Genomic DNA, 23,264 nt, shown 5'->3' on the forward strand with positions numbered 1-23,264 from the left:
CTCCACATTTATCATGCAAAGTGTCACAGAATTGTCAAATTCTCCATGTAACAGTTGCACCAAATTTTAGTCAGTGTAGAGAGAGCCAGATTCATGCAGAACGTGCGCCAAAAATCCTGAACCTGGAGCCCCCTGCACACTTCACAGGCAAACAGCACATAGTAAATGTGCCCCATAATGTGACAAGTGAGGCACAGTGTTCTTGGTTTTGAAGCACTAGACCCATGTGGTAGATTTACTTTACAAAATGAAAATGTAACCATTTTGTGAGGGAAAAGGCAGCAAACAACAAAATGCTGTTAAAAACCCTTTTGGATGAATATATACATCTGCTCGACTTGATGGAAATGTGAGCATGACTGCAGCTAGACAATCTATACACAGTTTGTTCCATCATCCTACCTTTATTCATGTAATTCTGCTCTTTAAGCAACGCAGTCTGCTACAGGATGTGAGACTAACTGCTGAGGAAGGAGAGGCCTGTACTTCACTTGGACAGGTGGGGTGAATTGAGTCAAACTTGAGAGAGGAGCAGATATTGAGAACAAGGCATTACTTAGAGCTGGAAGGTTATGGAGGTAACAAGTGCAAAGATGACTAATATCTGTTTCTTAAATCATTTGGGGTTTTGCATTTTTCTGTATGTGAATGGCCGTTAAAGCTCCCGCTAAGTAGCAGTTGAAGCAGTTGCAGACATTTTTTTTTGATCTGCATCATAAACTTTGCAGAGTAACATCTGGAAATGACACCGTAGGATTATAGAACCTGGTGCCTTGGTTACGGCACAAACATTTAAAAGGACAGGTTCATCTGAACGAAGTAATTTAAGAATAGTTCTGTAGGAGAACATGAAAACATGTTCTTACCCAAGTTTACCTTTCAGATTCATGTCTATTATGGTAATAGTAGATGGCAGATTGGAATGGCTAAAAGGAGCTGTAAGTTAATTGCACTCTCCATACAAAATATTGTGCCAATAATCGATACAACTAAGGGGTGTAAAAGATTTGTGGAAGCAAGATTGGGACCCTGTATACTTTGTATTAGCCCGATGACAACCTGTAGTCGGCCCGTGTAGACCTCTGCAACCAAATGACCCTAATGTAACTATTAACAAGGCTAATGAGCGAATTAAGCTGTATTCATGGGGCCAAAATCCGCTGCCAAACGATTAGCTGATATTTTATAATGCCACAAAAAATAGTTTGTCTGCAGCCCATCTCCCTGCTTAGTTGGTATTATGTAGTATGAATTGTGTCTAATGGGATATCCTGTCATCACCTTCTCACAGTGCATCAACTGAAGTGAATGGGCAGAATAGTATTACGGCATGTACGAAAGGCCAGACCACGGACGACGCTATGGAAGAAGCTGACAACAGTGCACTCTCTCCTGCATCATCCAACACATCTCAGGTCTCAGAAGACCTCAATTCTACTCCATCCCAAGGGAAAAGTTCTGGCAAGTCCAAGCAAAAGATAAATATTAAAGAGGAGCTGGAGAAAAGACAGGGTGGCAAACAGCTACTCAACCTTGTTGTTATAGGTATAACACTTATGGCTCATAAGTATCATCGTAAACATTTAGCCATATTTGCTGCCATCATAACTGACTCTTAAAGCAACCATCCAAAACTGAAATTTGATTATAAGTGACATGAGTATAGTCGGTATAACCAGTGTCCTTCATCTATTCATTCTTGTACACCATCAAATTTCTTTCAGGAAAATGAATATAGATGGACCACCATAGCGATGACACATGAGCATTGGACCATAGAAAAAGGGTGCAGTCACACGTTGCCGTGAAAACTGCATCGCAATCAGTTTTGAGGTGGTTTTAGGTGCAGTTTCTTATTTTAACAAATGAAAAACATTTCCCCCTCAAAATTAAATGCAACCATTCACCCTCTTCAGTTGTTTGAAAACTAAACGCAAACTATACGCAACGTGTGAACGTAGCCTCTTGCCGGTGCCACATGCGCCGCTTTGTCTGTGTTTGAAAACGCCTGTGATCGGGAACGAGCCGCCAGTGTTTTGCGTTAATTTAATGCGATGCGATCGGGCTGAGGCCCATCCCGGTAGGCACGGCTTGGTCTGCGTTTGCGTTTTCAAACGCAGACAAAGCAGTGCGTGTGGCACCAGCCTCTGGGATTGCGTTTTGAAATGCATTACTACTGCAGAGGAGAAGTGATTTTTAAATTTGTTTTGTAAATGCAATTGTTAACAGTAATTAGGCAAATCGCCACTCTTCAGCTGTAGTAATGCGTTTCAAAGCACAATGAAAACGCAACATGTGACCTCACGAGAAATGAAGATAAACAGATTCGAACGAGCCAAACACATGGTATCTTAGTATATAAGGCTTGAAAAAGACTCAAGTATACATACACCGTATATATACATCTTAAACTCACATACAATTATACACATCAAATACACGCACAGCATATTCACATATCACATGTAATATATATATATACCCATGTAGATCATATACATATCCGTACATTGATACTCATACACACCTATGTATATACTCGCTGTCAGCCAGTCTTCTTATTATTGAGGAGGCCGCAGATGTGACTTAATGCAGCTCAGTAGCTGCTGACCACATGGAGGAAGAAGAAATGAGAGATTTCTCGTCCTGCCGTTGTGCTGTCACCTCTCCCAATATTTGTTATCTAGGCAGCCTGCTCAGCTGTGTACTGTGGTAGATGTGCACTGTTATAGTGTGGTAGGTCAGGTGGCTGGGTCCCAAAGCGTCTACTATGGCTCCTACCCCTGAAAATAATAAACTAGATGCAGCAAATATGGAGTTTTCTGTATAAACGATATTCTTCGGATGAATACCATTGTGCTCGGTGTATCTTTCTAAATTCAGGGCATGTTGATGCTGGTAAAAGCACCCTTATGGGCCACCTATTATACCTCCTGGGACATGTGAACAAAAGAACCATGCATAAATATGAACAGGAATCCAAGAAAGCAGGAAAAGCTTCGTTTGCATATGCGTGGGTGCTAGATGAGACAGGAGAAGAAAGACAAAGGTATAGTAATTTTTTTTTCTCCATGTTGGTTTTAACATGCAAATGGTTTTCCATATCTAGGTTTTTTCCCATGGTTAATTTCTGCATTGCATATGGTACCTGTGAGGATCTGTCTTCCCTAGTGATGCATTAGGCCAATTTATTACCATTTTCTTAGGTGGGAATGGAAGGGAGAGTGGCCCATGCGACCTCCAGTGTGGCATTTGTTACATGACGTTTGTCCTCAGATTTTAGATGTCATTGAACTTTAAATAGTCATGAAAGGGAATCCACAGCAGAATATAGAAACTTTCTACATCTTATAGGCTTGATAAGATTTCTGTGCTGTGTAATACAAAACGTAATGCACTCCAGAATATGTGAGACAACTCCTCAAGGGAATGTCTGATCGTTTATACATTTTTGATAGTGCTGAATGATTCTTAGCCCCCCAGAACAGCTTGTGCGTGTTGTCTGAATGCTGTAAGGATAGGTCAGCAGAACGTGAAGGATCTGACAACTTCTTTAACCCGCTTAATAAATACATACCACTAAACAAGCTTTGTCATCTCTCTGTTCTGTCTTATTGGGGAGAGTCCCTTTAAAACTTTCATTTACCCAAAGAAAACAGGCTGTTCACATTAAATGATGCCTATTTTTCGAATAGTATCTACTGCCCACTTTTATTTCTGTGTTTTATTTTATTTTTTGATAGGGGGGTAACTATGGATGTAGGCATGACCAAATTTGAAACAAAAAGGAAAGTTATTACTTTGATGGATGCACCTGGGCACAGAGATTTCATCCCAAACATGATAACTGGAGCTGCACAAGTAAGTTGTGATTCCACAGAGGCCCACTTCATGTAGACTCAATGACTATGTCCTCCCAGTTGAAGTTGTTCATTCTTCAGTACCCAGTTGTGCCATACAGGGGTTTTATAGCATATCTTATCTACAGCTTTCATATTGGTAAGATGGTATATACCGTAATAAAGCATACTTCAAAAAATGGAATAAAAAAGCCTGCAGCTCAATGGTCCATATAGTCCAGATTGTCTCTGTAAGGAAACGCCAGCAGCTCAGCTTATGTATGGTGGATTGACCACTTTGACCCACACTGATCACCTGTTTTACATCTTGTTCTTGCACTGTGTAATGTATTATTGTATATAGATTGTCCTCCTGTCTTTTAGGCTGACGTGGCCATTTTGGTTGTAGATGCCAGTCGTGGGGAGTTTGAGGCAGGTTTTGAAGCTGGTGGACAGACACGTGAACATGCACTTTTGGTCCGATCTCTCGGAGTTACCCAGTTAGCAGTGGTAGTCAATAAAATGGATCAGGTAATTTTTTGTGGCAATTTTAATATTGCTTTTAAATCTTAGTTCTGTATATTATATATATTGCATTTATGTATGTAATATCCACACATCAATGTTCTTAAACTATAAGTTTGCATATCTTTTTTAAGCTGTTTTGTAATTATCAACTTACTGAACCGCGATCCATTAAGACAACTAAGTCCCTAACCAAGTCCCATCTCTGAGCTATGGAATTGTACAAAACTACCCACTGCTCTACTGCTACCAGATGGCAAAATTTTTGTCAGGCTACTATATCCTCATGCAAATGCTTAAAGGGGTTTTCCCACAAACTAAAGTTAGGCCCTATCCACGGGCCTAACAGTGACACTTGCAGGTTAAATAATCTATAAAAGTTAAGATTGAGTCATCTCTTCCCTTGGTGTTAATAGAAAATGATACTGTAGATCAGGGGTCCCCAAACTTTTTACATAGGGGGCCGATCACTGTCCCTCTCAGACCGTTGGAGGGCCGGACTGAAGTTTAAAAATAAAAAAAATAAGAAATTACAGTGCTAGCGGTACATGAGACCACATCCGTAATACACTGGGCCCCCCTCAATTAATTATTTAATATACTGCACCCCTTTGTGAACTATTTTATTTATTGGCCCAGTTAATGAATTAATTGGGTCAATTAATTATTAAATATGCTGCCCCCCCATTAATTACTAGACTGCCCCTCATAATTATTTCCTATGCTGCCCCCCACCATTAAAGGAAACCTACCACTTGAAGTGGGAGGTATAAGAAGGACATACCGAGCACCAGCTCAGGGTGAGCTGGCGCCGTAGCTTATTTTTGTTAGTGTTTTAAACCGCTGTATCGCAGTTTAAAACACTTTTTAAACTTTATGGCCGAAGCTGCTTTGGCGCAGGGAGGTACGCGCTCAGCGCATACCATGTGCACGGCTCTCCTTCACTTCCTAAGTAGCCGCGCGCATGGTAAGCGCCGAGCGCGTAGCTCCCTGCGCCGAAGCAGCTTCGGCTATAAAGTTTAAAAAGTGTTTTAAACCGCGATACAGCGGTTTAAAACACTAACAAAAATAGGCTCCTGAGCTGGTGCTCGGTATGTCCTTCTTATACCTGCCACTTCAAGTTTCCTATGCTGCCCCCCCCCCCCCCCGCCATTAATTATTTCCTATGCTACCCCTCATAATAAATTATTTCCTATGCTGCCCCTCATAATAAATTATTTCCTATGCTGCCCCTTATAATTAATTATTTCCTATGCTACCCCTTATGAGGAAATAATTAATTATGAGGGGCAGCATAGGAAATAATTAATTATGAGGGGCAGCATAGGAAATAATTAATTATGAGGAGCAGCATAGGAAATAATTAATGATGGAGGGGCAGCATAGGAAATAATTAATGATGGAGGGGCAGCATAGGAAATAATTAATGATGGAGGGGCAGCATAGGAAATAATTAATGATGGAGGGGCAGCATAGGAAATAATTAATGATGGAGGGGCAGCATAGGAAATAATTAATGATGGAGGGGCAGCATAGGAAATAATTAATGATGGAGGGGCAGCATAGGAAATAATTAATGATGGAGGGGCAGCATAGGAAATAATTAATGATGGAGGGGCAGCATAGGAAATAATTAATGATGGAGGGGCAGCATAGGAAATAATTAATGATGGAGGGGCAGCATAGGAAATAATTAATGATGGAGGGGCAGCATAGGAAATAATTAATGATGGAGGGGCAGCATAGGAAATAATTAATGATGGAGGGGCAGCATAGGAAATAATTAATGATGGAGGGGCAGCATAGGAAATAATTAATGATGGAGGGGCAGCATAGGAAATAATTAATTATTTCCTATGCTGCCCCTCCATTATTATTTTCTATAATGGCCCCATAATCCATAATTTCATATATTAGGGCAGCCACAATGTTTCTACTGCGGTTTTTAAAAAATAATAAAAACCCTGTACTTACCTCTGGCTCCTGCGTCTTCTTTCTTCGGGCTGCTGCCGGACAGGAAGCGGTGCGCGGCCGCGTGATGACGTAATCACGCGGCCGCCCATCCAGGTTCAAGGAGCGATGTGCGCCGGGGTTGTCTTCCGGCCACATCGCTCCACCTGCAATAATAGTGCTCGAGCGGCCGTTTCCGGCCGCATCGAGCACTATTCAGTGACGGGCAGGAGCTTCCTGTCCGGATGGACGGAGGCCCCTGCCCGACTGCCGAACTGGATACGGCCTGACTGCCGTACTGGAGCGCCAGCCCGGGGGCCCCCAAATAACAAATCCGGATCCCGGGGCTCGGCGCTGGATGGGACGGGGGCCGGATAGAAACGGTCCGCGGGCCGCAAGTGGCCCGCGGGCCGTAGTTTGGGGACCCCTGCTGTAGATAATGTGTGACTAAAGTGTAACTAAACATTCAACGAAATTGCATACCTCCTTTCTTTTTTTTTAATATACTTTTTTAAAGAAATATATTACTGTGATCTTCTTCCTCTGCCATTCTTCCTTACTTGTGCAGTTTGTATAAATAAATTTTCTATCCTGCATCCACTGACAGCTGAGAGAGAAAAAAGACCTGATTATGTCTTTACATTCAGTTTCTGGAAAACTAATCTCAGAGAGCAGAATCATCTGGTGAAATATGCTCTTGGTTTAGAGTTAATCTTTGTCCTCCTTATCTGTCTGAAGACCTCATAAGGCTTTCAGATACCACTGCTCTCTACAAGAGAGAACAGAAACAAGGCACAGAGCAGATGCTTTATATTATCACATGCTCTATTTATTTCTGAATTCTGGAAAATTGGCTTCAAAGGTTTAGTTATGTTCTAAGAATAATATATTTCACAAACTAGCTGACAACTTGTGTTTGTGATGATTAATGTAAGAATGTTTAGAGTTGGCATCACATGCATTTACCATTTGTGCAAACATTTCAGGTTAACTGGCAGGAGGAAAGATTTCGTGAAGTAACCAGTAAGCTTGGACACTTCTTAAAACAGGCTGGATTCAAGGTAATATGCGCTGTGGTTAATTTTTCTGATATGCCTCATATGAACTATACTCTCTTAATGCTTCAGGGCTTTTTTTTTAAAACTCTTTTAGGATAGTGATGTTTCTTACATTCCTACCAGTGGGCTAAGTGGTGAGAATTTGGCCAAAAAGAGTGAAGTAAATGAACTGAAAAGTTGGTACAAAGGACCCTGCCTTATTGACCAAATTGGTGAGAATTTGATGGCAAAAGCATGTAAAACCATACACAACTATTGTTATGTGGAAACCATTGGTACTGTAGAAATGTATGACTTGTGCAGTGTTTTCTGTTCTCTGCAGATTTGTTTAAAGCTCCACAACGTTCAATAGATAAACCATTCAGGTTGTGTGCATCTGATGTTTTTAAAGGTAATGTTCACACTCTAGTTACAGTTTTTTATATTCAAATATGTAACATGTAACAAAAGGTATTGTATTTTGGATAATAGTCCCCATTTTGGTATTAACCAATGCAGACATTCTCATAATTCCTAATGATTCAACTACATTTTCTTGCATCTGTACACAAGAATATTGACATCACATCCTTCTAGCTTAATGTGAATAGAGCCTATCCTCTTAAATGAGTCCATTTTCTGAGTTGTACATTGTCTGATGTAAGGACACATCACTGAAAATTCAAGGAGAATTGAAAAATGAATATAAAGTAACCTTGGATTTTAGAGAACAAGGTGATATACATACTTGTTGGAAAAAGATACTGATTCAACAATTTCAACCTGTAATGTTACAGTGTTGATCAAGTAGAAGACAAAAGGAGGTTACAATTTAAGTTGTCATTAATAGTTGTATACAGGAAAAACCCTATAAGCGTTACAATGTAACTAGGAATATTGATTGAGAACACATCCCTGTAATTCATGGGATATACACCAGTATAAGTAGTTAAATGGTTGCTACCATTACAGCAAATTAATGTTTGGATTATAAAAAGTTATACAATTTTCCAATATACTTTATGTATCAATTACTCATGGTTTTCAAGATCTCTGCTTTCTATCCTTCTATAGAAAGCTTCTATGTCTACATCAGTGGACAGAAATCTGAGCAGGGTCACACAGGTGCACAGCTCGTTATAACACGCACCTGTGTGACCATGATCAGATTTCTGTCCACTGGATGTAGACGCAGAAGCTTCTTATAGTAGGACAGCAAGCAGAGATCTAGAAAACCACAAGGAATTGATAAAGAAAGTATACTGGAAAATTTGTATAACTTTTTATAAAAAAAAAACATAAATAAACAAAACAAAATAATAATTAATTTGCTGAAATGGTAATACCCCTTTAAATATTTTTTGTAAACAACTGGAAACCCCACACATACAAAATGTTATTTTACAATTGTATCATAATGGACTGGAGAAGAGAAAAGGCTTCACTGCATGCATTTCATTTCATTTATCTAGATCAAGGCTCTGGATTCTGTGTGACTGGCAAAATAGAAGCTGGGTATGTCCAAACTGGAGACCGCTTACAGGTTATGCCCCCTAATGAGACCTGCTCAGTTAAAGGTAGGTAGTCTGCTGTCGAAGGATGCCGATCTCACTTCTCACAGCATCTGTTATGGGAAGAGTTCTGAAAGCATTTTCTGCACCTGAAACTGGAACACACTGTCAAACTGATACTGACTGTTGAATAATTAATCCAAAATCTTGAAACAAATTTCCTCACAGGTGACTTGTGTCTGAACATTTCTGGGGCTTGATGTCTGAGACATTTCACTTGATGCTTGAGGCTTCTTTTTCTCACGACACCAGATGATTCCCACATTGATTTTAGTAATCTTGTTTATATCCTGTGCTTTGTCCCCCTTTGATTCATACTGTATGCATTCCAGAAAGGGGGGGGGGGTTGTTTTGCGTCTAAGGTCTTAAAAATAAAGCATATAATTGTGTAGTACAGGCAGTCCCCGGGTTACATACAAGATAGGGTCTGGAGGTTTGTTCTTAAGTTGAATTTGTATGTAAGTCGAAACTGTATATTTTATAATGGAAGTTCTAGACAATTTTTTTTCTTTTGCCCCAGTGACAATTGGAGTTTCAAAATTTTTGGTGTAATTGGACCAAGAATTATCCATAAAGCTTCATTACAGACACCTTACAGCTGATCATTGCAGTCTGGGACTATAGTAAAGTATCCAGAGAGCTTCACCAGAGGTCACATGGGGCAGAGGGGTCCGTCTGTAACTATGGGTTGTCTGTAAGTCGGGTGTCCTTAAGTAGGGGACCGCCTGTATATCATTATGAAAATCTGGTGTCTCTCGCCCCAGAGAACATTGTTTTGTGACCCATTTGCCCTGCATTGCTTCTGTCTTGTTTCTAGCAAGACTGACAAGTAAGCACTTTGCTCCAATGGGGTGATATAAACAAGAGAGGAATGTGTATATGCATGTACTACTAATTCGTGCAATGTTAGTTTAAAAGAAAATGACCATTTAGTGTTATAATTAATTTATTCCCTTTTAAAGTTCTGTAAGTAACCCTTCCATTCATCTAACTTTTTTAGTTTATGCTCTCCCACAAAGGAGAGTGTAAAGAAAACCCTACTGCAGGTGGGAACTGGGCATTAGATGTTTACTGTGTCTTGTAAACGGGACAGAATCTCGCTGAAGTTTCATATATCAATTGCAAAATCTCCTCCTTACAACTGAAAGTGCACGGTTAACACATAGACAGCGGAGATGACCGCTGGTCAAAAATGAAGACTACAAGTCTCATAATGACCTGAAACCGGAGTGTAACTAGTGGCCATAGCAGTTGCTATGGGGCCCGCCGTGTCAGGTGGCCTCGGGATCCAACCTGACACTCTAAAGAATGGAAGCTGTGCATCTTTATATGTATTTACCTGCTATTTACTTCCCCCGTGTGCTCAGCAGCTACTGGGACAGATCTGTTTAAAGGAAACTTACCATCTTGGATCTACCTATTAAGGAAAATCGAGTGGCAAGTTCCTATAATAACTGCCATTGAGGCCCTTTTTTTATGTGCTAATCTTTCACTTCCCAATAAGTTTGGAAATATTTAATTGCCCTAATATGCAAAATATTAGGCTACTGGGCGTGGAGTAACCGAAGCTGAGGCTACATGGCGTGGCTACTCCATGCCCCAGTATCCTCTTCAGGATGCATTAGTCGCGCCCTGCATAGACTATGTATGCTGAACTGACAGCTGTGCATACTAGGCTCTGAAGTTGGAGCTGCTGTGCATGTGCAGTAGCTCTGGATTCGGACCCCAGCATGGACAAGTGTGCACAGCTACCAGGGGCTGCGCGCTGAAGATATAGTAGGAGGATTGAAAGAGGCTACTAGAGCGTCGAGTAGTAGCGCCCTGTAGTTCAGCTCCGGCTACTCCACGCCATAGTAGCCCTTTTCAGTAATTTGCATATTACCGTAGGGCAATGAAATATTTCCAACCTTATCGGGTACTGAAAGATTAGCCCTAAAAAGGGCTGCAAGGGAATTTATTAGAGGAACCTGTAGGTTTCCTTTAAGTGTATAAATGTATAGATCGTTGTATAAATGTGTGCACATGAGTGTTAAATTGTGAATACAAATATGTATAGTTTTTAAGGGGGTTGGGAGGCCCCGTTCAGAAGCCTGCTAAGGGGCATTGCCTCTCCTAGTTATGCCCCTGGCCAGAAACATTAATACTCCTCATGTACACGCACTGAACTACCGATGGGTGCAAAGTCAAAAGGACACGTACACTTTTAGAAGTGTTTGGTCATCATTAACAGTTAATTTGTTGTCTTGTTGTCTAGTTTTACCTCACAGAAAGAAAATAAAATGTACAAGGTTACTGCCATTAAAGAAGTATATATATATATATATATATATATATATATATATATATATATATATATATATATATATATATATATATATATATACTGCATATTATATATATATATTTTTTTTTAGAATAATCCTGTCTGTTAAAGGGACTCTACCATATATAGCCTCTAGAGAGTAGCGCCATTGTTTTGTATAAGTCAGAAAGCTTAAAGGACATCTATCACCACTTAGGGGTGTTAGACTGTCCTAGAACTCATGCTAGTTACCTGTAAGGCATGAACTTTTTTCAGCGAGCATAAAGTTATTAAAGGCTAATTCATATTAATCTCTCCCATCGACTGCAGCTCCCCTGACTTCAGCAGCTTGTAAGAAATTGTGCGCAGGTGCAAGAACTTGTCACTGGTGACTGTGCAGGCCACGCAAGGGACAAGTTCTTGTGCCTGATCTTCAATGGAGGGAGCCTTAACTTGCCGATTTTATACCTGCTCTCGAGCAATGAGAAGTCCATTTCTGTCATCTCGGTAATCACACTTTGCATGTTTAAAGTGTTGCATGCTAAATATTAAAGGAAACCTACCACTACGAATCTACCTATTTAGGCAGATCTGGTGGTAGGTGCATCTAACATATGTAAGGATAGCCCTTCTTAAGTGTAATCCTTTACTTCCCTCTACCTTTGCTAATCTTTAATCAGGGTAATATGCAAATTTTCTAAAGAGGCTACTGGGGCGTGGAGTAGCCGGAGCTGAGGCTACACGGTGCCGCTACTCCATGCCCCAGTATTCATAGTACTTAATAGGTAGATCCATAGTGGTAAGTTTTCTTTAAGTCTGGCTTAGTTTAAGACCGTTAAGTGTTACCTTGCATCTTCTATTGCGTTAGGTTATAAGAATGTATAACACACGGCTGCACTGAATGCAATCCTTTAACTGGATCAATGATTACAGCTCTAACTTTAACGGACTGTGCAACCAATCTGAAAAGTAATGCAAGTCCTAGTCAGAACAGTTTTATGGATCAATCATAGACCATTGTTTATTAGGATCCATAAAAAACCTGAAGAAAATGTTTGTTTTTCATGGATGACATTTGGCTTGTTGGTCTTCAGGTAGCCTTAATTTTTCACCAGAAATTGCACCTAAATTTGACTGTCAAACCCTTTTTTTATTTGTGATTAACGCTTCTAAAAAGCATCTAAAACACTTAGAAAACATGGGACAAAACAGGTAAGATAGTATTTTAGTGCATAAAACTAATATTCTGGCACATTACATCAGGGCCACACAGCAGACACTTTATGACTAAGTCAGCCAATTTTCAACAGGGCTTCAAGTGGAAGCTGTATTTAAGGAAAGTTCTAAAAGAACTCTCAAGGCATAAAACCTTTCTACTGTATTCGGCAAGTCTTCTAAACATCTGTCTCTAAGAGCAGGTCCGGCATCCAAAGTGGTTGTGCCAATGTCCTCTATATCCAATATGTAAAAGCTTCATGCTTCAACTTATTTCATTTATTTTTCATATGTTATTGTTTCAGTTTTTGTGTTTTATAAAGAAGTATATAAAATGTAACACAATCAGTCCCAGTTCTCCTGTTCTGGCTTTGTAAAAATCCATTGGTGGGTTTTAGGAAATTCATTTACCATATATTTACTTTGTCTTATACAATTTTATGGCCTAATGCAGTGATGGCGAACCTTTTGGAGACGGAGTGCCCAAGCTACAACCAAAACCCACTTATATGTCACAAAGTGCCAACATGATCAATGAACTTATTGATCCTGCTGTATCACAGGTTTTAATCGTATTGGCGTCCTGAGTTCACCAATACAAAAGAAAGATCATTGAGAAATTTGGATTGTAACTTCCCTCCAAGGTCCCCTGAAGAGGAAGAATCAGGGGACCCAGAGCAGGAGCTCCAATGACAATCCATACCTTCTTGCTCATCCTGTAGTCCTGGCAGCCAAGGATGTTGCTTTAAAACAACGCTGAGTTTGGCACATTCTGGGCTGTACTGTATCATAGGAGAAAGCCTTGTTCCTAGCTGGCAAACTCTGTGTTGGGGTGAAGGCCTGGGTGCCCACAGAAAGGGCTCCGAGTGCCACCTCTGGCACCAGTGCCATAGGTTCGCCACCACTGGCCTAATGCCTTAATGTTATGGTTTAAGTGCCCTCTAGTGAAAGTAGTTGTAACAGCAGTCAGAAAGCAGACTTATGGTTCTGAGCAGGGCCCTAAGCTTAGTTGAAGACTAGTTATAACATCCATATCCACTACTTATCATATTCATGCACCTACATCGGATGGTTTATTGCTAGTGCTGCTAGTCCATGGCCTTTCGCCAGATTTAGAAGTTTGATGTACCGTAGTTCACTGCATCATAAAACAATAAGCAACGAGTTTGTGCATGAGTTCACCACTTGCAGTCAGTGAATGAAAACCTCCGGAAAATTAAGTGTCTACAAATTCCCTTAATTTGGTATTTGTCCGTGCGTGTATGTGTTCAAAGTATTTGCCATTAACTAAAATGTGTCTTCAAATTATTAATATTTGATAACACAATGTGGTAATAGCATGATAGTAGACTGCTGCTAGCAAGCTGAAAAACGTGGCACAAATGTCTTATTGCCTAGAGGATGTTTGTATGATTGCGCTGAAGACCAGAATACTTTACATAAAGGTCCTACTTATAATTTCACTACAAAGTAAATGTATGGGGAGCATGTGCCACTGATGGAGCCCTCTTAGACCCCCAGTCATCAGACACCTATGCCCTATGCTGTGGATGACTTCTAGACCCCTGAAGTTCCCCATGTGAATGGAGCTCCAGTGTTCATGCTCGGCCAGCACTTCTATGGGACTTCCAGGCTCATGTTCTCATTATTGTATCGGATGTGGTCTGGCAGCCAGCGATCATGCGTTTATCCGTAATCCTGTGGATCGGTGGCACGACTCTTTTAGTAACTAGGTTACATGGTTATCAGAGCCCTTTTCCCATTAGAAAGGTATATTGCTTTACAAATCTAATACAAATAGAAATATAATAATCTAGAATTGGGGTAACAGATGAAGCTAGTAGCTACCTGCAGAGTATGGCAGCTCCTGTGTGGCACACACTGCTATTCTTGTAAGTATTTGTAACTGAAATGCAATGAGTCATGTATCACATTTTGTCCAGAGTACACGCACTTGGTTTCTTTTATCCAGCAATAAGGTTCTGATCTTACTCATTTCCAGGAATCACATTACACGATGAAGCAGTAGATTGGGCCACAGCCGGAGATCACGTTAGTCTCACTTTGACCGGCGTGGATATCATTAAAATCAAGTAAGTGCTCATCCATCGGTGTCTGACTCAGCAGTGGTTTCAGGACCTTATGAACAGGGTGTAGTCTCTGAGAGTTAAGTGGTTTTATTTTTAGACAGAATTGACTGTTACTTGAAATTTGTCAATTATTAATGAAACTGGGTCTGAAACTAGTCTCCCGTAAACAGGAACATATTACTTTGCAGTTTGTAACTTTTTCTTACTGTCTGTTCTCATCAGTCACCACATTGCAACCTTAGCAGAAGCTGCAGCTGGGTGTGACATCCTTATTTGTAGCTGTGTCAGTAGTGGTGGATGCACATCTTGGAATTCTCTTGTGGCCAAGTAATGTTGTATCTATACTATGACGTCACCTTTTAATGCCGGGTTAGGATTGGACTAGTGAGAACTGCTAGGCAAGGTATCCAAACCCTACTTCATCAGTGAAGAACCTTGCATCATTGGTTAGTAATTCTCATCTTAAATACTGTAGGAAGAGAGATCCTTTTTACACAATATGAAACTCTTAATGTTGGGTAGAGTGTTATAGCTGATCTCTTTAGCTTCATTTATAGTGACCCTCTATACAGTGTGAAAGGATCTCTCACCGTGCCCTTAAAGGAAATCTTTCATGTAATTTGACTTCTACAAAGCCCCAGACTGCTTTGTAGAGGTAAGCATCCACTCTACAGTTATACCTTTTTACTGATTTGTAGGCTTCTTCCGTAACAAAACTTGATGTAAATTAGGCAGAACTCTGGCTTCACTGGTTAATATATGCCTTCCACAGCACTTTTAGCACGCCTGCTCCCTTGTCCAGATCTACCCCTAGCAGATGATGCCACCAAGCAGTAGCAAAGGGCAGTGCGTAAGACAAAAATGGATTCTTTTTTTGTCACGGTGACAATTGTATTTTCAAATGAACCCAGCATACGAAGTGTATAGCATATGCTTCTGAATGTACAGTGCTGGTATCACACTTTGAAGTGCCAAGCAGCAAACCTCCAGATGTAAAAGGGGTAGATAGGGGACTTGTCTATTCAAGTTCCATGTGTAGTCTCATTTCTCATCACTATTAACAGGACTGTGCCCCTTTTTTGTAGCCTGCATGACTTGACTTCTGTGATCATTCTGTTTTGCAGTGTGGGCTGTGTGTTTTGCAGTCTTAGTGAACCTATAAGAGCCTGCACACGTTTCCGAGCCAGAGTTCTCCTCTTCAACTTTGATATTCCTGTAACACAGGGATTCCCAGTAAGTTCTGTTATAAAAGGCATAATGTCATTTAAGTCAAGGACTAAGCATTATACTATGCTTCCCAGCTGTATTTTTCAAGTCTTATTGCCCAGCTGCATGTTAAACTGTGTACTTCATATTTTTCTTATGTTATTTCAGGTTATCATACACTACCAAACCATAAGTGAGCCTGCCACCATCAGGAAGCTTATCAGTGTACTACATAAGAGCACAGGAGAAGTGGTGAAGAAAAAGCCAAAGTGAGATGTAGATTATGTACATAAAGCTACAGTACTGGGGAAAAGGCTGGTTGCCTAATACGGGTAGTAAAGGTTGTGAGATGGGCATGCATCCATTAATTCACATCCTGGCATGCCACTATACCTTAAAGGGTATTATAATTTCCACAAAAAGGTTCTATAGAACTTATTAAATCTGTGTTCATATCTTTGCTGTAGATCATGTGTGGCTAAACTGTTATTCTTTCTCTCATGGCTTTTGATGGCTTCCTTGACAAAATCGTATTTAGCAGTTATTGATCTAATAAACCACTACTGGTATGTTGTCAAGCATCTTAATATCCTCCAGTTCATGTAATCATGATGATTACAGCATTGGAACAGCCCCACTTGATGCCAGTTTGCTGGCAGCCATTAATGTTAATTATAAAAGCAGATTGGGAAATGGGCTATTGTAACCTGTCATTAGGTGAAAGTGTTCTGGTGACAGGTTCCCTTAAAGATGCTTGGCAACAAACTAGTAGTGATTTATTAGGTAATTTTCTGCTTCCTTCAGTGGAGTCCTATAAAAGATGCCAGCTTTGTCTAGAATGTGATAGAAAAGCACTTCCTTATGAAGCTGTTGCTCCTTAGGGTTGGTATGTCTTGTTTCTCATGCAGTCATTGAACTGTTTTTCAGATGTCTTACAAAAGGAATGAACGCCATAATTGAGCTTCAGACACAAAGACCCGTCGCTTTAGAACTATACAAAGACTTTAAAGAACTTGGCAGGTTCATGCTCCGGTACAGTGGCTCATCTATAGCAGCTGGAGTTGTCACAGAGGTGGGTTTTCTCTGGTTATACCAATTTGAACACTCATTCTACATCAGAGCTTGAAGTCCACACATTATTCTTATTTTCCAGTATCCTGATGTGTACCCACATAAAGCATGCAGGATTAGAGGCAGAATAATCTAGCCGTTCAAATACTACCTCCTTATCCTCTGCCAGATACTCACTTTTCAGGCAGTAGCTGCAGTTGCTTCCAACCATATTAGCATTGTCCGTTTGCAAAGGTTTATTTTGGATAGTGATCCACAGCAATTGAATGACATGCTGTGGGTCATGAATCTGCAGCAGAAAGCTGTTTCCACTGCTGATTCATCTTTCCAGTGTGTATATGGGATTTTCATAATACTGTAGCATTTAAGCTACATTTGTACAGCACAGAAATGATGCCTGCCAAATCTTCAGGTAATAAGCTACCTGTGTGGGCACCCTAACTTTTAGGGTTGAACTTTAACAGAAAACCCAATGTAGTTAAAAGAAATCAACAAGACCAGTTCTGCGGCTTTCACCCAAGGACTTGTGTCTGCCCATGAATAGCTTAGTTGGCCGCTAATTATTCACACCTTTCTTCGGTGCTTACGGCCACCTCCTCCCTTCCTTCCCATGCCAGCGAAGGGGGGATGATGGAACCAGAAGGGGCTTATGTGATGTGCACAGTATTAAGAGTTTTTTTTTTTTTACTAAAAATAATTCATGGCTAAATGAATGGCTAACTGATCCTGTTTCAGGTGGCACACGCCAGCATGCAAGTGTGCTTGGGTTAAAACCACAGAATCCATGTGGTTGATTTCCTTTTAAAAGAAACCTGTCACATAAAAAATGTAGACAGATGGAATGGAAAGTGAAGCCATTTAAAGGAGTTGTAACAAAATTGATTATTACAAGCATTTAGAAGAAAATGTATATGTAAAAATATCTGATAAAAAGCCAAAGTGCACAGTGGTATTTCCAGTAAAATGAATACCAGTAAAATGAATACCAGAAGTGAAAGTGTCCTAATAGATCCAAGCAAATAGTAGTCATTCTTCATATCATTGTTATGCACATATCCCATAAACACCTGCCCCATTTATAAGAAGGGTGAAAATAAAGGGGGAAATGGGCATCAGGGATTAACACCTTCTTCTGTCTTGTATCTTTACCACTTGTTTGAATAGATCCTAAAATCTGTAAAATGGTGTTTGTGCCTTTATAGTGGTTAGGATTCTGCTGTATTTCAAATTAATTTGGGAAAATTGATTTTTTTTTTTTTACACATATATTTTTCTTATCCCAACAGATTAAAGAATGACACTGAATGTATTATGGAGACTTTTGCAACCAGTTGAGGAGTGCATTCAGCTTGGCCGCCCAAGTTCTCTACCTGAATACGCCTGGATGAAGACTAAAGTGCAATTAAGACATAGAACAGAGAAAGCCAATGTGGACAACCTCTGTCTCCTCTTCTCACAGGAGACCTGAATCATGAAGAACACAGCTCTTTACCGTCCTTTAACTAGAATGACTTGCAGCAGCTTCTCGTACAAGATTAATTTATATAATTCATTTTCTGGGACTAGGCATGAAGCAGACATGTTTACAGTTCTCTCTTCTGAAATGTCTGCAGTTCATTTTTTTTTTTTTCCTTTGTATTAATGAGATTTGGTTTAAAATATTTAGTCGCTTATGTGCAGCGGAACAAACTAAAGGTTAATATTTTTTAAGTTTTAGAGCATGACCAGCCATTGGACAGTGAGGAGAAATGAAGATTTGCTGTGTGTGCCAATTTTATTAAGTTTAATATAGTTTAATTAAAAAGCCTTGGTTTGAGCAGAACACGTTTCTGATGGTTTTTAATTTTTTTTTTTTTTTTCCCTTCTACATTTCTTTTACCCGCTGTGGGATATTTTGTGTTCCCCATGCATGAGAGTACATGCCTACAGATTGTCTACCCAGGGCTCAGACTTTTCCTACTTTGTGGAACTTTAGAAGCGGAGAACAGTGGGCTATTTTATATCAGAACACATCTAGAGAACAGTGGAAACACATCAGCCATGGATGAGGCTGCCCACACTGCATATTTATTGCTGTTTTAGCTATTAACAGAAGTTATACGAAATCCATTGGTTAGAAAACATTAAAGCACGTTTACCATCAGTTTAGTGATGGTAGATGTGTCCTAATAAGAAGCTCCTGAGGAACATTGTTTCTCAGGACTTTTATTATAACTCTATCTCATTTGCGGAAAATATAGTTATAGAAGTTATGCTAATTAGCCAGGGGTGCCCAGGATATGTCACCCAAGCGCCTCGGGGAGCTTAGTATTTTAGTGAATGCACACCCCCTGTAGAATTAATGTGCATACATTAAGATACTAGGCTGCCTTAGCGCCCCAGGCGCTGGTGGTAGATGTTCTTTAAGGTTTCTTGGATTATTATTCTGAGATGGTAAATTTCAAACAAATGTGTTATTTTTACAGAGTTTATGTTAGGACATACTAGACCTGTGGTATTCTTACTTTTGCCATGAACAAATAAAAGCTAAATTATAATGTAAGAATTTATGCTGAATGTCTGTACCCATATATTTTCCAAAAAATAGACACTTGGCACATTGTCAGATGCTGCTCTGAATGAAAGCACCTGTGTGTGTTTAGTCCTATTTTTGGAGTCAAACTGTATATTACGAGGAAAAAAAGATCTATGTCTTGTGTCCATAGAAAATTATATGCTCAATATATTCTATAAAGAAATTCAAGGTGTGGAGAGAGCAATATTGGGCCTCATGCCTCAATTTGTTGGGCAGTGTACTGTTGCTTGTGGCCCATTTGACATCAGTCGGAGAGTGCTGACCCCCTCGCCGATGTGCATTAGTAGTGACTGCCCAGGACCCGATTATATTGTGCAGGCAGTTGACACAGGTGCAGTTAAGCACCCGGCTGTGTTACAATTTTTTCCTTTTTGTAATTTTAACCCCTTCCCGACATTTGACGTAATAGTACTGCATCGCGGGAGGTGCGTTCCCGCAAAATGCAGTACTATTACGTCAAGCTTCTGGCGCCGGCTCCTGAACGGAGCCGGCGCCAGAAGCTGCGGGTGTCGGCTATATATTATAGCTGACACCCGCCTCTAACACCCGCGATCGGAGATTTCTCCGATCGCGGGTGTTAACCCCTAACACGCAGCGGTCGCGCTGACCGCGGCATGTTAGAGGCATTTAAAGTTCAGTAAAGTTGAATCGGACCCCCCCGCAGCACTTACCGGGGGGGTCCGCTCTTCCGATCGCAGCCCCAGGACTGCCGGTGCCCGGGGCTGCAAGATCTCCCTCCGGAAGCCGGGTCCGTGCCTCCTGGCAGGACCCGGCTGTAAGACACTGGGCATGCGCAGCATGCTCAGTGTCTTACATTACACAGTGCAATACATCTGTATTGCACTGTGTAACCTGTAAAAAAGCTTGAACAAGTGATCAGAAGATCACTTGTTCAAGCTTAGATGTCAGTAACAGTAAAAAAAGTAAAAATAAATAAATAAAGGTTTTTTTACAATAAAAATAAATAATAAAAGAAAGTGAAAGTCCCCCCAAACACCACATTTCCCTTTACACAAGTAATAAAGTATAAAAAACACTAAATCACGAAAAAACCCCACTTATTTGGTATCGCTGCGTCCGTAACAATCTGTACAATAAATCCTAATCATAATTGGACCCGCTCGGTGAACGTGGTAAAAAAAAAACCCCAAAAACTTGCCAAAAATTAAAACTTTTTATCAAATTGCTTTACAAAAAATGTTCTAAAAAGTGATCCGAAAAAGTTACAAGCACCAAAATGATACCAATAAAAAGAGCAACTTGCCACGCAAAAAATAAGCTTACAACCAGCTCCGTAAACCAAAAAATACTATAATTATGCCGCTATAAAAATGGCAATACTAAAACAAATGCAATTTTTTCTATTCTAGTTTTCCTTCAATAAAATTGGACAAATAAAAATAAAACTATATAAATGAGGTATTACCGTAATCGTAGTGATCCGTAGAATAAAGATAATATATTATTGTTATGCTACAGTGAACACCCCCCCAAAAAAATGCTAAAAATCCAAAACAAGAATTGATGATTTTATTTTCCTCCACACGTAAAAAGTTAATAAAATTGCTTCAATAAGCTAAAAACCCACTAAAATTAAGTTTTTTTTACAGTGCATCTCGTCTCGCAAAAAATAAGCCCTTATTTGTCTAAATTGCTTAAAAAATAAATAAAGATTGTATAGCCTATTGCCAACGAGCGTTGTTATAGAACGGTGCGGCGGGTAGTGACTTGCCAACACCGGTCAGGGTAAGACGGCGGCTGTTCACTGATAGGGGTAAGACGGCGGCTGTTCCTCACAGCCATCCATCCTGCCCCATGGACCAGAAGGGTTACGTCCCCCCCACACACCCCCAGTTTATTATCGCTGCTATTGGCTCATCAATTCAGACAAGCCAATAGCAGCGAATTTACTTATGACGTCAGTAATACCGGTCACTATGTCTGTAGACACGGTGATCGGGGCAGGGTGGCGGCTGTTCCTGACAGCCACCAATTGTGCCTTGTGGTCCAGGGGGGTTTTGTTGCCCCCCTCTGTCCATGTTTGCCGCTATTGGCTGGTCGATTTGGTCCAGCCAAAAGCAGCAATATTCGTCACAATGGGCATCGCTAGGGTGAATAAGAGCAACACTTGGCGATAATTTCCCTACAGAAAACGAAGATATGGTACAAAAGCGCTGGCCGTGCACATTGTACAGATTACGCTGTACAACTCTTACGAGCTGTTCCAATGTGCAGGTCCTGCCGTATCATATCTCCGTTTTCAAGAGGAAGATATTAGGAAACTAATATTGGGACAAGAAGGACGGGGCCCCAATACCTCTGGTTTAGATGTTCCTGTGTTTTGCCAGGACAGCATTTTCCCGGTGAATTCTGCTGCTTCTAATGGTAGGACTCAATAAAGAGTCTGTTCCAAAAGAGAAGTTAGGATGGACACTATATACTAAGAGACTCATGACACCTCCAGAGTAACAAAAGTTTAGTTGGTCCCTTGATATATACTACCTCCTTATACACTAGACATTCACAATTCACGCCCAACCTATTGTGAATTAATTTCGGTAAAATGAATAATTGTAACAACTGTTATTTCCCGTTGCTCCCTATATCCCTCCATTATTTCATAAGGGGCGCCACATAACGGGCACTGAACTTTCCAGAAATAATTGAAATTTCCATCTCGGACTCCATTGCACATCATATTTGGAAACCACCTGTATGTTCAAAATGCTCATTTCACCACGTGTATTACACTACACCACATATTACACCTTGCTATATTCCCCAAGGGGTGTACATTCAACAATTAGGGTCACTTTTCGGGTTTTCCTCCGCTTTGGTACCACTACGGCTCTCCAAATGTATCCTGACACATGTGAAGGATTTCTTGCAAATTTGGCCTCTAAAAGACAAACATCCCTCTTTTCCTCTACTGTGCGCCCATAAAGCATTTTATATGCACATGTGGGGTACTTCTACACTCGGGAGAAATAGTTTTACACCTTTTTCGGGGTTATTTAATATATTATCCCTTGTGGCTTACATAAATTAGGGGTAAAGTGACATTTATAGGAAAATTTTCACCTTTTTAATGATTAGGGCCTAATTGGATCATTCACCTGTAGGGGCAAATACATATATTACACATTGCAAAATTCTCTAAGGGGTGTGCGTTCAAAAATTAGGGTCACTTTTCGGATTCTTCTCTGTTTTATACCACTAGGGTTCTCCTAATGCATGTCAAACATTTCTGTCAAATTTGGCTTCTAAAAGGCAAACATTCCCCTTTCCTTTTACTGTGCGCCCATACAACATTTTATATACACATGTGGGGTACTTCTACACTTGAGAGAAATAGGTTTACACATTTTGGGGGGTTATTACATTTTTTTATCCCTTGTGGCTATATAAAATTAGGAGTAAAATTACCTTTATAAGAAAATGTTCACCTTTTATCTATTTAAGCCCTAATTAAATCAAACACCTTTACGGACAAATACACATATTACACCTTGCTAAATTCTCTAAGGGGTGTGCTTTCCAAAATGGTGACACTTGTTGGGGTTCCCCTCTGTTTTGGTACCACTACGGCTCTCTAAATGCATCCTGACACATGTAAAGGATGTCTGTCAAATTTGGCTTCTAAAAGGACAACGCCCCTCTTTCCCTTCTGAGCTTCACTGCGTACCCATACAACATTTTATTTGCATGTGTGGGGCAATTTTATACTCGGGAGAAATGCTAGTACACATTTTTTGGGGTTGTTTCATCTTTAATGCCTTATGGGATACAAAAATTAGCCGTAAAAGTGACTTTTTTGGGAAAATGTTCATCTTTTTCCTTTTAGGGACCTAATTGAAGCAAACACCTGTAGGGGAAAATACAC

At 40.2% G+C, this 23,264-nt stretch overlaps 1 protein-coding gene and 1 long non-coding RNA gene across 3 annotated transcripts in view; one reads left to right on the top strand and one right to left on the bottom strand.

Moving 5' to 3' along the window:
- Window positions 1-19,351, top strand: part of HBS1L (HBS1 like translational GTPase) — a 50,162-nt gene extending 30,811 nt beyond the window's left edge. For both annotated transcript variants that reach the window (XM_072141480.1, XM_072141479.1), the window contains exons 6-18: window positions 1,292-1,545; window positions 2,884-3,049; window positions 3,744-3,861; window positions 4,224-4,370; window positions 7,301-7,375; window positions 7,467-7,584; window positions 7,695-7,763; window positions 8,824-8,928; window positions 14,442-14,532; window positions 15,654-15,762; window positions 15,904-16,004; window positions 16,663-16,807; window positions 18,093-19,351. In XM_072141480.1, the coding sequence (XP_071997581.1) occupies window positions 1,292-1,545; window positions 2,884-3,049; window positions 3,744-3,861; window positions 4,224-4,370; window positions 7,301-7,375; window positions 7,467-7,584; window positions 7,695-7,763; window positions 8,824-8,928; window positions 14,442-14,532; window positions 15,654-15,762; window positions 15,904-16,004; window positions 16,663-16,807; window positions 18,093-18,104 (1,510 nt within the window). In that variant the 3' untranslated portion in view covers window positions 18,105-19,351. The remainder of the gene's footprint in view (window positions 1-1,291; window positions 1,546-2,883; window positions 3,050-3,743; window positions 3,862-4,223; window positions 4,371-7,300; window positions 7,376-7,466; window positions 7,585-7,694; window positions 7,764-8,823; window positions 8,929-14,441; window positions 14,533-15,653; window positions 15,763-15,903; window positions 16,005-16,662; window positions 16,808-18,092) is intronic.
- LOC140121642 (uncharacterized) overlaps window positions 1-23,264 on the bottom strand; it is a 227,560-nt gene that overhangs the window by 17,138 nt on the left and 187,158 nt on the right. The gene's annotated exons all lie outside the window — the stretch shown is intronic.

Source organism: Engystomops pustulosus, chromosome 3 (assembly GCF_040894005.1).
Source record: "Engystomops pustulosus chromosome 3, aEngPut4.maternal, whole genome shotgun sequence".
NCBI classification, from domain to species: domain Eukaryota; kingdom Metazoa; phylum Chordata; class Amphibia; order Anura; family Leptodactylidae; genus Engystomops; species Engystomops pustulosus.